Raw genomic sequence first — 13,204 nt, 5'->3', positions numbered from 1 at the left:
TTTCTGAAGCTCAGTCCTGGAATCTTATATTTTGTTGGTTGGCAGGAGCAGAGGTGAACAAAATTTGGGTGGAAAGTAGCCCAGATAGTGACTCATTTCTTTATGGTATATTTACATGGTACAGTACAGCAGATATTAAGGATTCCTGTGCTGGCTCTGAATCACACTGACTTATCTGATAAGCACAGCTGAGATTTGAGAAGCACCAGGAAGAGATGAGATGTGCCTTGCATCTGGGATATGAAACCCACCTCTTAATGGTGCTAATTAGCTATTAGCATTGAAGCTATTACTTTCAGTCTGCTGCTAGCTCGGGCATCAGAGTAACTCATGCTAAGAGGGGAAGAGGTCAAAAAGAGCATGGCTTCAGCATCCTAATGGACAAATCTGTGTTTATCAGCTGAGCAGGGTTAGGACCTGTTTTCCGGCTATGCAGAGTAATTACACATCATGGTTTATATCTGTATAGCCAAATACTCTTTCATTTTGTTAAAACCAGTGATTTGTTTTTATTGCTTGTTGGAAATGATCTGTGGTACCCCCAAAATTGTCCAAACTCTGTCCTGGAGAGGGCTAATTGTCATTTGCCAGAACTGTGCCAGAGAGTGTGCTAACAACAACCAAACCTTGGGCTGTGCTTGAACCTGCGCCCTTCTATTCTTGATATGCTTTTGGCAGATAGGGCCAAAGTGATATTGCAAAAACTTTCAATTTTAAGGGCTTCCTTCAGTCTGAAATTTGTACATACGCAGAAGTATGTGTATAAATGAGGACAGGACATCTTGCAACATGGTGTAGTTGCTGTGCATTTGGAAACCTCTATTCTTTTAGTGCTCTTTTCATATTTACTACACAGCAATTTGTATGTGTGTGCATATACACTTACAGCTCTCTGTTACCATCACCACTCCAAGGATAGAAGATACAGACTAGAAAGTGCTTTGGTTTTACCTTTCTTTTCCTTTTTTTTAATAGAACATTTTGCTCAGAAGCCAGGCTCCTCGGACATCTTGCTATGTGGTCCCGGCGCTGGGTAAGTGCACTTCAGAATATTTCTTCTTCAGAAGTTTTCTCTGTCTGAACAGTTCTCTGCTTGCTCAGTCATAAGAGATGAAAACAAAGGAGTGATTCCTGGCTTTCCTTGACTGCAGAAACAGGAACACAAACAATAAAATATGGTGGATCATCAGATAATTTCATACATGTGAAGAACGAAGCATGAACCTGCAGTTGTCTTATTCAAGTCTAAATTCCTTCAAGCCCTTCTAGAAGGGCTATCTTTCTCTTCCCCACATATGTACGAGAGTTGAGAACATGAAGGGCCTCACCTACAGGACAGGACAGACATGATTCTCTTTGTGAAGGCTTGGGATTGTTAAACTGGGAAACAAAACATGGATTTGGAGGGCAGATTTGGGCACGGAGGGAGAGGTGGTTGCTTTGTGGTGAGGGGCAGGAGATGGGAATGGTGATGAGGGAGTTGGCTTTGGTTGGGGGTCTTCTCTAGCCTGTCTTTCTTTGTTGCTGGATTGTGGATGCTGCTTTTTCCCATCCCACTTTCCAGCCAAATACTGCCTAGCATAGAAAATTAGCTTGCAGTAAAATAAAATGCAAAGCTGAATAATAATCCCAACTCTCACATAAACTGAAGTTTTTCTCCAGAATCTGCCACATTGAATGAGCTGCAGTTATTATTACCTCTAGGACCTGTCCTCCAGAATACACATGCTTGAAAATTGGGCCCAATCCTGATTACGGTTTCACCAGTTTTGATACCTTTGGCTGGGCTTTTCTTTCCTTATTCCGCCTGATGACCCAGGACTACTGGGAGCGCCTGTATCAGCAGGTACCAGCTTTGTGTATTGTTCAGAATGGGTTGTCCAGGTAGCACAATATCCGAAGCAGAAAATGGTTAGGGAGGACAAGAAATCTCAAATAAAAGAAGTAGCTGCGAATCATTAAGCCTGCGTACTCTCTTCTCCCTTCCAGCAAGCTGTGGTCCGTAATTGACTCATTGAGAAGGGATGCTGAAGTGCTTCCCAGCAGTATCCCTATTAACCTGTTGTATTAGGGACTTCAGAAAAACACTAAAAGATTTCATACTGTCCTTCAAAAATGCAACAGTGCCTCCTCAGTCATCCTCATGGGTTTACAAGTGATGGCATGGAAAGAGGGAGAAAAAGATGTGGAGAAAAGGGGCCAAGGAAGATATATTTAAGCTTCCTAGAGCATTGTGTCTAGAAAGCTGCGTGCTTCTGAAAAATTTAAAGACACATTGAAAGCCTATTTGATATTCAATACAGTATTTTTTATCTCTGGGGTGTTGTGCTTACAGACCCTCAGAGCTTCTGGGAAGGTGTATATACTCTTCTTCATGCTGGTCATCTTTCTGGGCTCATTTTATCTAGTCAACTTGATTCTGGCTGTAGTAACAATGGCATACGAAGACCAGAACAAGGCCACTATTGCTGAAACAGAGGCAAAGGAAAGGAAATTTCGGGAAGCCATGGAATTATTGCAGAAAGAGCAGGAGGTATGTGAATTATTGCAAAAATAAGTCTCAACACCCTGTTATTAATCACATAAAGTGCGTATCTCCTTGTATACAGCCACACAGTATACAGATATACAGTCACTTGTGGGAACAGGAGCAAATGTTAAGTTATTGAATGCACTGATTCGTAGAGATACAGGAGCACTTCCTTGTTCAGCTGAGTATTTTTCCCATATTGTTCCAACCATGATTTTTTGTTGTGGATAATGATCTTCAAAGTCTGGTGTAAGAAAAGTAATATTTTAAAACTGGAAAATGTAAAATTCCATCAGCTAGCAGCTTCCAAAATAACATGTAGATGCCTTTTTCTTTCTGTTCTATTTAACTGTTGTGGATTGCTGAGCACAGAAATATACAGTAATTCTTTACATCAACTGCAGTAACATCTGAAACAAAGCCTATTGTAGTTGAGTGAAAAAATCATTTGTAACTTAAATAGTTTAGAATTTTCTGGAACAAAATATTGCTGCATTTTGAAAACATTGCTCTAAATTCAGTATGGGAAGGCAAGCTAACCACAGTGTGAATACAGTCTTAAGGATATGCAAAAGCAAGACTGAATTTTAATAGTGCTTGAGCATTTGTTTGGAAAAAAAAGTTATATTGTATAGCTTTATTTTAAAACTGAGTATTTTTATTGTAAGCAATTCTGCCATATGGAGGAATAGGAGCTATAATATGATTATTTTGCCCCTGGCAAGCCCAGTACATGTGATCATGTAACATACTGCAAATAGTAAATTGTTCAGTGCTCCATATGGTGCAGAAATTCTCTCCTCTTTCTTTTACTGTTATCACATATTGGAAGATTTTTACTGACTTTTGTGAAATACAGATTGTTAAGATGAGATATTATGGAGCACAGAAGTGTTTTCTTGCTGCTTGTATTCTATGTATCTAGCAAAAATGCCATCCATGTTTTTGTTTTAATTTTAGTCATTGGCTGCTAAAGGGATTGATATCCTGTCAATTAGCTCCTTCGAAGCCTCTCCTTTGTCTACCAAAGAAATCAAAGAAAGAAGCAATAGGAAAAAGAGAAACAAGTCCTTGGGGATAGAAGATTATGAAGAACAACAATTTCCCAAGTTACAGCCCACAGACAGTCAACGAAAGTTGGTAATCTATTGTCTGAATCTGGGATCCTTACAGCTTTTCTAATTTTAATACTAAAATAAACTGTTTGAAAGTACAAACCAAATCCTATTACAAATGCTGATCACTCTTTAACCTTTAAAATAAACAACCTTATGGGCTATGGAGGTATCATATGTAAAATTTAATTTGAAAAGGAAATACCATAAGCAAAGGATAAAAGGAAATTACAATAAGAGTTAAAATACATTTTCTATAGCTTCAAAAAAATAGAAAATGTGAACAAAGATCAGAATTTAACTTTCGTTCCATCTTTGTCTGTTAAAAAAAAAATAAAAAAAAAGCTACTACAGCTGGCAAGATTTTATTATCTGCCTTTTAAAACCTAAACAAAATCCTTCCTGAATAATCTAAATTAAATAAGAGTTTTGGACGTGCTATGGTTGATAGAAAATGTTATGAAACTCTAAACTTTTATCGCTTCCCCAAACCTTCTCTACGATATTATGCCATTCTCTTTTTATTTCTCTCTTTGTGCTCTCAGGCTCTCCTTGGCTTGGTGTACGGCCCCAATGCAAATCAGGTGAAACGCAGGCTGAGCCACGGGAGTGTATTCAATTTCCAAATACCTGCCTTAGAAGTCGACTCCAAAGTGGATTTTGGTGATGAGGAGACCCGCAGTGCAGGGGAGAACGAAATCCAGGGGAGGTCACTGTCGGTGCCGCAGGTGGGAAGACGCTGCAGCGTGCAGAGCCAAGCAAGCCATGGCTCCCATCCTGCTACCCCCAGCTGCGGGCAGGGAGGCAAGTGGACCAACACGGATGACTGCAATGGCATGATTTCAGTGATGGGAGGAGGGAATGGCAAGGTGCACGGTCTAGATCCAGCATCTACTGAAGGGGTTCCACTTCCGCCAGTAATGGAAGACCCAGGGAAGGGTGATCTGGTAAGAAAAAGTTGTTAAGTATGTACTTCATATTATGGTTTCTCCATCAGTGGTAGGATTTTTAGGTATGTTTCTAATGCTGGCATTGTAACAAACAGGGAGAGCTTTTTTATTCTATGCCCCACCCAGGGTGATCGTCTTGAGCAATACCTATTTCTCCTACACAGCAACTCTAGCATCATACAGAAGCTTTGCCTATAAGTTTACCAAGTGGGTAGAGATGCTTTTCTACCACTTTACCCCTCATCTCTCTCCTTTTCCATTAGTCCCTGGAATATATTCTGGGCCTGTTTGCCCTCCTACACCTATTTCCAAGATTTGTGTTTGCCTTGTTGCTATTACATGCTTGGGGGATCCATTTACTGTAGCATTATTACTGAAGTGTAGGACCTTCGCTCTGAACACCTATTACATCTTGTAGAACGGTGCATTTATCTGGCTGCTTGTCATCATTCCTATTAACTTTCATAGTTACCCATCATTGCATCCTACTTCATTTTATTCCTGTGGTATCTCCCTAATCGTGTTTACTTCTTTAAGCAGCCAGCTGTAAATGATGAGAGCAGCATGATGCATTTGCATCCTCATCTGTCAGTGGAGTACTTTAATGAGGCATTTCAGAGACAAAGGGCAGCAAGTGCAGTCAGCATAATTACCAGTGTCTTGGAGGGTAAGTGGCTCCTTGTTACGCTTATTTCAATCATAAGGTAATGCTAGGGAAAAAGACCAAAATGTCAATACGTTTCTTAAACATTAACATAGATTTGTAGCTGTGTAGGAATTTCATCATTAATTTGGATATATTTTTTTTAAAGCATTATCACACTGTTTTTATGTGCTGGAACACGTCCTTTGCCTATCATAAGATCTCATTTCTTAAGACAGACAGAGGAGGGACTTGGAGTGATGGTGGGTGGAAGGAATTTCTCTAGTGGGTGAGGAGCAGGACTGGGACAGTGGCTTCTCCTCCTGACCCTGTGACTACTGTTGTGTCACTGGTAGAGACGTACACATGCAGAATCCCATGTTAGGATTACACAAGCAAAACTAATTGTGGCATTTCCTGGGGTTTGAGTGCTTAACATACCTTTCCATGTGAATTTTTGAGGGTAGTAAGGGTTGTATCACTTACTGTTATTATGCTACTTGATAGTTTCACTGCAGAACTTTCTGGGGGTTAAAAAAAAAAAATAAATCTGAATTGTCCAGATGTTTTCTGGACCAGGATGAGGAAGAAATTTATGTTTTTGTGTTGGATCTCTATCAACAGTTCTTGGAAAACAAGTGTAGGATTTGGCAGGGGGGTAGCATTTTGGCAGGATGTTCCCTTTTCTTAAATTTCTCTAAATCACTCTTGGGAAAATCTCCGTGGAAACACATCCCATGCAGCCTTGCTTTCAAGTTTAATTCAACAATAATTTGGGCTGTGCTGCAGACATTCAGCTGTGACCTGGGAACCAGGCTTTCCCCCATAGCTCTAAGTGAATGTGGATTAAACTAAGAGTAGGTATCAGAAGAGGGAGCAGAGATTGTCTTTGCTGGGATCTGAACACCGGTTCTGCCAGATCCACACAGGGTAAATAAAGAAGCCATCTGGTCAGGAGGAACAGAAAGCAAAAGCTAGATCTGGAGGGGGGTTGAGTCAGGGTGATCACGCTTGAATAAGTAATGTGGGGTGGAATCGGAGACTTGAGCCCAGAGGAGAAGAAATGGCGACTGAACTGGGAGGGGAAATAAGGACATGTACAAAGAAGAAAAGGTTACAAGTCAGATCCAGCTCATAAGACATTTGAAAAATTTTGGCATCCACAGAAACTATTTACTTAACCCTAAATACAAACAGAAAGGGAATGATTAGTGAGGTCCAGTTTGTCAATGAATTTGCACAGAACTTTGACAGGGATAAAAGTGTTTTTGAGCACACATTAATATTCATGTTGAAGGAAGAAAAGCCATGAGGTTTATATTTGACCAAAAGCTTTTAAATGACACTAGCAGAACAGCTTCTATTCCATGTTTTGCTTATAGAAAATTGAGATATATTGCTGCTTGCATCAGCTGGAAAACGATAGGCATGAACTTTCCAACAGAAGTGGCCTAAGGTGAAATTTTGGGCACGGTCTTTTGGGTTTGCCTCACGTGAACATCCACCACTGCTGTTCTAAACTCTTTTAAGAGTCGATGGAGACAGTTGTCGTGTGTGATACAGCCAGTGTCCTAGATGTCTACATAAGGATCAGATGAAAAGGGCCTTAGCTGCTCTATTGCCTATCAAGAGCTCCAAGGATGAGAGGCTGAGATGTGGCCTCTACATCCCAAACATCTGATTTGGGTCAGATGATCCTAGGATGAGTCTGTACCTAAAGCTTGATCCAACAGCTTTTAAAGTAACTTCCCTTCAATTAATTTTGAATCCAATTTTCTCTGAATTTTATCTTTGTGTTTATTTGGTGTAGGTTTTACATGAGCGGTGGAAAGTGCAGGGAAGCTTTGGGTCTCTGTATGGGTTTTCAGGTTCTTTTTTCTTCTCTGGTCTTTTGACTCCTTGAAGTTAGTATTTCACCACCTTCCTCAGCAACGATTTAACTACAATGGGGTTTTCTTTTGTTTTTAGAACTTGAAGAATCCCAACGGAGATGCCCGCCATGCCTGAAAGATTTTGCTTTAAAGTATCTAATTTGGGACTGTTGTCCACTTTGGTTGAGAATCAAGAAAAAAGTAGCTGCTTTCATAAAGGATCCTTTTATTGATCTCACCATCACTCTTTGCATTGTGATGAACACTTTGTTCATGGCACTGGAACACAATAATATGTCAAATAATTTTAAATCAATGCTTAATGTAGGCAACTTGGTAAGCAAATTTTCAACTCTCTGACCTTTTATACCAAGGATTGATTGATGACTGTTTTCACTTGAGACACAAAAAGTAGCTGTAAAAATGAAAGATTAAGGAACTCTAAATTTCTGATATAGTTGACTCCAAGATTTTATTGATGCCCTTCTAACACACTCCTGAAAGAGCAGAAAACAATCCCCCCATTTTAATAAAAATTCCATTAAAAGATCATAAAAATAGTTGGGTTTTTTTTGGCCTGTCCATGAATGTTTACTATATTTGTGGACACATAGTCTAAAGATAAGATAAATTCATGGCAACTTTTATGCTGATGCTACTATTTCTTGGTCACAGGTCTTTACAGGAATCTTCACTGCAGAAATGATCTTTAAAATCATTGCTCTAGATCCCTATTATTATTTTCAGCAGCCCTGGAATATTTTTGACAGCATAATTGTCACATTGAGTTTAATAGAACTGAGTTTACCCAAACACAAAGGCAAGAAAGAGAGAAGAAAAGGAGGAACCCTGTCAGTTTTACGATCCTTCAGACTGGTAAGCCTTACATTTACTCCATTGTATAAAGCACTATGTTGTGAATACAATAGAGAATACTTCTGTTGTCTGCAGTTAAGATGCAGGAAATGATTTATTTTATTTTCTAAGCAGTGGCAATAAGAAACATATTGTCAAACTTGTGATATTAGAGTTGAAGTTTAATGACATTTATATTTCCTTTCAATATAGTAAGAAGTATTCAGAGAAAAAATATTCCAGAGTAGAGATGTTGCAAAACAGGAGTTGAAAATGAAATACTAGCACAAGTAGTCTTAGGAAAAAGTGTCAGAGTACAAATTTAGAAAGAAAAATACTTCAAAATAGACATGAACTGATGGTAAGGTATTCATATCATGTACTATGAAGAAAAATAGGGAGAGCTTATCATGCCAGTTACTTTAACTCATTCCATCACAACTGAAGCAGAGATTATTCATAGATCATAGAATATCCCAAGCTGGAAGGGACCCACAAGGATCATTGAGTCCAATTCCTGGGTCCCCAAAAGACCGCCCAAAAAATCAGACCCTGTGTCTGAGAGTATTGTCCAAATGCTTCTTGAATTCCAGCAGGCTCGGTGCTGTGACCACTGCCCTGGGAAAGTATGGACTGATTTGGGTTGCGTTACAGAAAGAAAGACACTTTTTATTGTAAAATGGGAACTGGTCTCCTAGCTTTGGTCATTTTTGTTTCATGTAAATTGGATACCATAATCTTCATCAGGGAGATTACATAATCTGTATCAAGTAAGAAACTGCCTGTGTGGGCCAAGACCTTATCAGGGAATTGGATTACCCAGTTCCTTAAGGAGGTTGCCAGTTTATCTCTGTAATGTTGCCCAGATTAAAAAAAATAAAAATCTATAAATGCTTTTTTTTTTGAAGTGTTAGTGTCACAGTGCCATAAACATTATATTGATGGAGGAGCTCCGAACATTTATAGAATAGTTTTGCAGGCCTGAACAATGCAAAGGTGGGTTATCTTTGCTGATGTCTAACACAACTTTTTATGTTTTTACACAGCTGAGGGTCTTCAAACTGGCAAAGTCCTGGCCAACTTTAAACACTCTTATTAAAATCATTGGTAACTCTCTGGGCGCGCTGAGTAACCTGACCCTTGTCCTGGCAATCATAGTTTTTATTTTTGCTATAGTAGGAGTGCAACTTTTTGGGTCAAACTATAGAGACAACATACTTAAAATAAACAAAAATGGCAAGCCACGCTGGCACATGATGGACTTTTTCCATTCGTTCCTCGTCATTTTCCGAATTCTGTGTGGAGAATGGATTGAAACTATGTGGGACTGCATGGTGGTAGCTGAAAAACCACTGTGCCTTCTTGTCTTTCTGCTGGTCATGGTGATAGGAAATTTAGTGGTGAGTTTTCCAATGTTTTATTCTCTTTATCTCATCAATGGTAGAATCAACTTTACTGACAAAAAGTAGTCCCCCAAACACATGTAGAAGAGTTACCTGTGTCTGCTATAGTCTTTAAAAGCCTCTTCTACCTTTTGGCATTGAGTTGCTATCCATATTTTCATATTTAGTATTTTTTCTGCACATAACATCACTTGACCTTTCCATGTGCAACTTGAAACAGGAAACAACTTTTCTTCTTGGGATTTGGATGTAAAAAATCAGCAAGTATTATGACTTACCTGCATGAATTAACAGAGCTAAATGCTTAAGTCTCTCTGTAAATTAAATTTTTTTTTGTGGCTTTTTTGTTTGTTTGTTTTAAAATTTTATTTTTCTAGGATTCACAAGTGTATTGAATTCTTTATCAGCAAATAGCAGAATCTACACTGCTATCAATAAAATCAGGATTTTCTTTGTTCATCTGTATAAATGAGTCCTCTGAATGTCTATTTACATGCAAGAGCTACAGCTTATGCCAATCACTTCCATGAAGATCCTGCTGTGGATCCATGCTCTTGATCCATGCTCTGCACAGCCTCATAAACCCATGCAGGGGTTTAGGGGGAAAGCTTCCTTCACAGTCCCCTTCAGTCAATTCTTACTGCCCAAATAATAAAAATGTTTTTTTTAGCTTTGTTTCTCATGTCATTCTTCTTATTATTAATATACCCATCTTCCTTTAATTTAAGAAACTGCTGAAAATAATTAACTTTAGGTAGTGCTTTATAGAAAATATCTGTTCCGTAGCTGAATCCCAAATCCCCAGGTTTGAAGTCCTGCCTCTTTTATGCCTTGATGATTCATTTTGGTGATGAAATGCTGAGTGATATTCATATAACATAATGTTAACTGTCAAACAATTAAGTACTTAGCCTATGCTCCTTGTTTATGTTTTCTTATTATGAAAGATAACAGTGAGATATTGAAGAGTGAAATTTATTCTAACCTAAGGTGAATAACTAAGACAGATGGAGTGAATTGGTCTCTGGAGGTCTAATGTTCTCTGCTGACTGTGGAGGTTCCTGGATGACTCAGGGTGGTGCTATTTGCCCACTTCTGATATGACAAAAATTGAGCAGCATAAGTCTCATCCCAAATAGCATCAGAAGGCTAATTCTGAAAAAAAACAAAAAAACAAAAAAAAAACCCCACACATGACAACTAATCAACCAAGATAACAACCACAACAAAAAAACAAACGCCTGTTTTATTCTCCCATTCCTTAAAAAAAAAAAAAAAAGAAATGAAAAGAAAAAAAGAAAAAAGGTGTTTGAATTTATTTCTTTTAAAATGTTCTCAAAAACAGGGAGAAAATCTCACTTTGATTTACTCTCGATTCTGATTTTTGCAACAGTGTTGTACATTTAACAGAATTGCTAAGCCTGAATCTGAGTGTACATTTAATTTTAGAAAAGTGTTCACAGAGACCTGATTTAATTGTAGTTTGAAAAAGTAATCATTATTAAACCGACTGGCCATGACTGTAGTCTTTGTTACTACTATAACCTTTGAAAAGTTGTTTTGGCCAAATAATTAGGTGCCATTTTAAACAACTTTTGGGGGAAGAGGGACATGAGAATATTAAGCTTTCTGAAAGAGAAATTTACTTAATCAATTGTAATGTGATCAGTCATAGCCATTTCATTTTTGCTTTCTTTAGGTTTGCTCAGTAAGACTGAGCTTTGATAGCATCTGTCTTCTTCAACATCACAATTTAGACTTCTTTAATGCTACTCTCCAGGCTTTTTATTTTATCATTATTTCAATGACTTTCAGGTCCTCAACCTTTTCATTGCATTGCTGCTGAATTCCTTCAGTACCGACTGTCTCCAGACAGCAGAAGACGATGGAGAGATGAACAATCTTCGGATTGCCTTTGCTCGGATTAACAAGGGATTTCACTTTGTGAAGAGTGTTACGTGGGACACCTGTTGTGGAAAGCTCAGGCATCTAAAGAAAGCACAGAGAAAGAAAAACAAATTGACAGCCCAGAACCCACTTGGTCTGGGAAAAGAAAGAAAAAATTCTAAAGAGAATTACAATAATGAATGGGGTGAAAAAAAATGGGAAAACTGTGCAGGGCTTGAAGATTTTATTACCAATCCCAATGTATTTGTTTGTGTCCCTATTGCTGAGGCAGAGAATACAAGTGATGGTTTTGAAGATGATGATAAACTGAGCACATTTACAGACACAGAATACAGTAAGCAGGTAATACATTTCTTTGTTTATGTTGACATACTAAGGTGCATATATATTGAAGGATGCATGTATGGTGGAAGACTGTCTCTAGCAGAACAGGGTGGCATACACTGATCCATTTCCAATGAGTTACCAGATTTTGAGTTAGAAACAAATAAGAATATTTTGAATGAGGGTAACTTGATCGCTTGGAGCCTTTTAAAATAAATAATTATGGTCCTAAAAGAAAGACCATAAACTTCTGGCTTCGCTGCAGGAATTCCTGGTTGACATGCTGTGTTATGCATGGATAATTACAGAATTCATGGGTTGTCCATGGGAAATTGTGGTAATCCTTTGTGTCCTTGGAATTTTGTATGTTAAACGTGAAATAAATAATGCAAACTATTTTGCTATTTTCTGGATGACAAAGCAAAAATACACAAAGGACACTATCATGGATTCATAATATTCAGACTTACAGCCCTGTGCCATTCTTTATCTTTCATCCTTGCTGTCTATATGGTAATATATATATAATATGTAACTATAATATATATATATAACATATAACTATATAAGTAATATAATATATAACTATATAGTAATTATTAATAACTATATAATTACTATATAGTAATTATTAGAGCAAGGTAGAAGTATTAAGTATGGGCTATCTCCACTGAGGTCATGTTTCTTCCATGATAGCATATACTATCCTATTTTTTTGTTTGTTTGTTTTTCTGATTTTATTTTTCAGTTCTGATTTAACCATATAATATCCCCTTTCTTGTGTTAATGTTTCCTGCCTGAAGTTTCCATCTCAATCCCCATGCGTTCACTTCAATAGTCTCTGGGTCCAGCTTTTGACTACTTCACTGAATTATGAATTATTAATTCCTTAGTTTGCTGCATGGCCATTAGGAAAAAATTCCCCATCTCTATCCTTAGGTAAAATCAGAAACTCAAAAAGATCATATCTTATGACTTTTGACCAGAGAAATCCTCTTTAATTGAAGTGTACATCTTATCTTTCTTTCCCTTCCAATTTACCCACTCCCCCAAAAGAAAAAGAAAACCTTGCTAACCCACAGATTATTTTCAGGAGGAAAATCATCTGAGGCAAAGGGGAGAAAGAGGGAAAAATTCAGGAAGCTGGAGCAAGGGGTCAGGACTTTCCTCTGAAGAATTCAGTGTGCTTTACCTAGGAAAAGATAGGAAGGCTGAACCATCATCACCAGAGCAAAAAGAGGTAACATATGTATAGAGAGATTTTATATGACATTGACTTTCCAATACTGGTCAGGCTTGGCTACATTTCTGCTCAAAGATTTGCTGGAGTGGATTTCAGTGGCGGCAGTGGCACTGAGCTTGCAGTAGCCAGTCTGGCTGGTTAATGATGGAGCCAGAATTCTGTGAATGAAAATGAAACCATGCTGGGTTTCTACAAATTGATTTTAAGAAAAATGTATGTATAGGAAAGATAAAGATTTTAGAAATGGAAAAACTACAAAATAATTTGATTCAAATAAATACTTTATAACATTTTCTGCTGCTTCCCATTTCTTGAAATCGGAGTCCACAAAAAAAAAAGGAGGGGGGGGGGAGGGGAGAAAT

The 13,204-nt window shown here is 38.0% G+C and overlaps 1 protein-coding gene across 7 annotated transcripts in view; it reads left to right on the top strand.

Annotated features, from left to right (window-relative positions):
- Window positions 1-252: 252 nt before the first annotated feature.
- Window positions 253-13,204, top strand: part of LOC310894975 (sodium channel protein type 5 subunit alpha-like) — a 28,384-nt gene continuing 15,432 nt past the window's right edge. For 2 of the 7 annotated variants that reach the window (XM_083825723.1, XM_083825717.1), the window contains exons 1-12: window positions 253-437; window positions 976-1,033; window positions 1,705-1,846; window positions 2,336-2,533; window positions 3,491-3,670; window positions 4,191-4,592; window positions 5,133-5,262; window positions 7,207-7,445; window positions 7,785-7,985; window positions 9,011-9,364; window positions 11,183-11,617; window positions 12,693-12,839. In XM_083825723.1, coding sequence (XP_083681849.1) covers window positions 431-437; window positions 976-1,033; window positions 1,705-1,846; window positions 2,336-2,533; window positions 3,491-3,670; window positions 4,191-4,592; window positions 5,133-5,262; window positions 7,207-7,445; window positions 7,785-7,985; window positions 9,011-9,364; window positions 11,183-11,617; window positions 12,693-12,839 — 2,493 coding nt within the window. In that variant the 5' untranslated portion in view covers window positions 253-430. Of the gene's footprint in view, window positions 755-975; window positions 1,034-1,425; window positions 1,847-2,335; window positions 2,534-3,490; window positions 3,671-4,190; window positions 4,593-5,132; window positions 5,263-7,206; window positions 7,446-7,784; window positions 7,986-9,010; window positions 9,365-11,182; window positions 11,618-12,692; window positions 12,840-13,204 lie in introns of those variants that run through there. The other 5 variants (XM_083825720.1, XM_083825718.1, XM_083825719.1 and 2 more) reach the window with 5 other exon arrangements.

Source organism: Anser anser (genome assembly GCF_964211835.1).
Source record: "Anser anser genome assembly, chromosome: 2".
Lineage (NCBI taxonomy): Eukaryota > Metazoa > Chordata > Aves > Anseriformes > Anatidae > Anser > Anser anser.
Note: the sequence above shows the minus strand (reverse complement) of the source record. Positions and strands in the feature narration are given on the sequence as shown.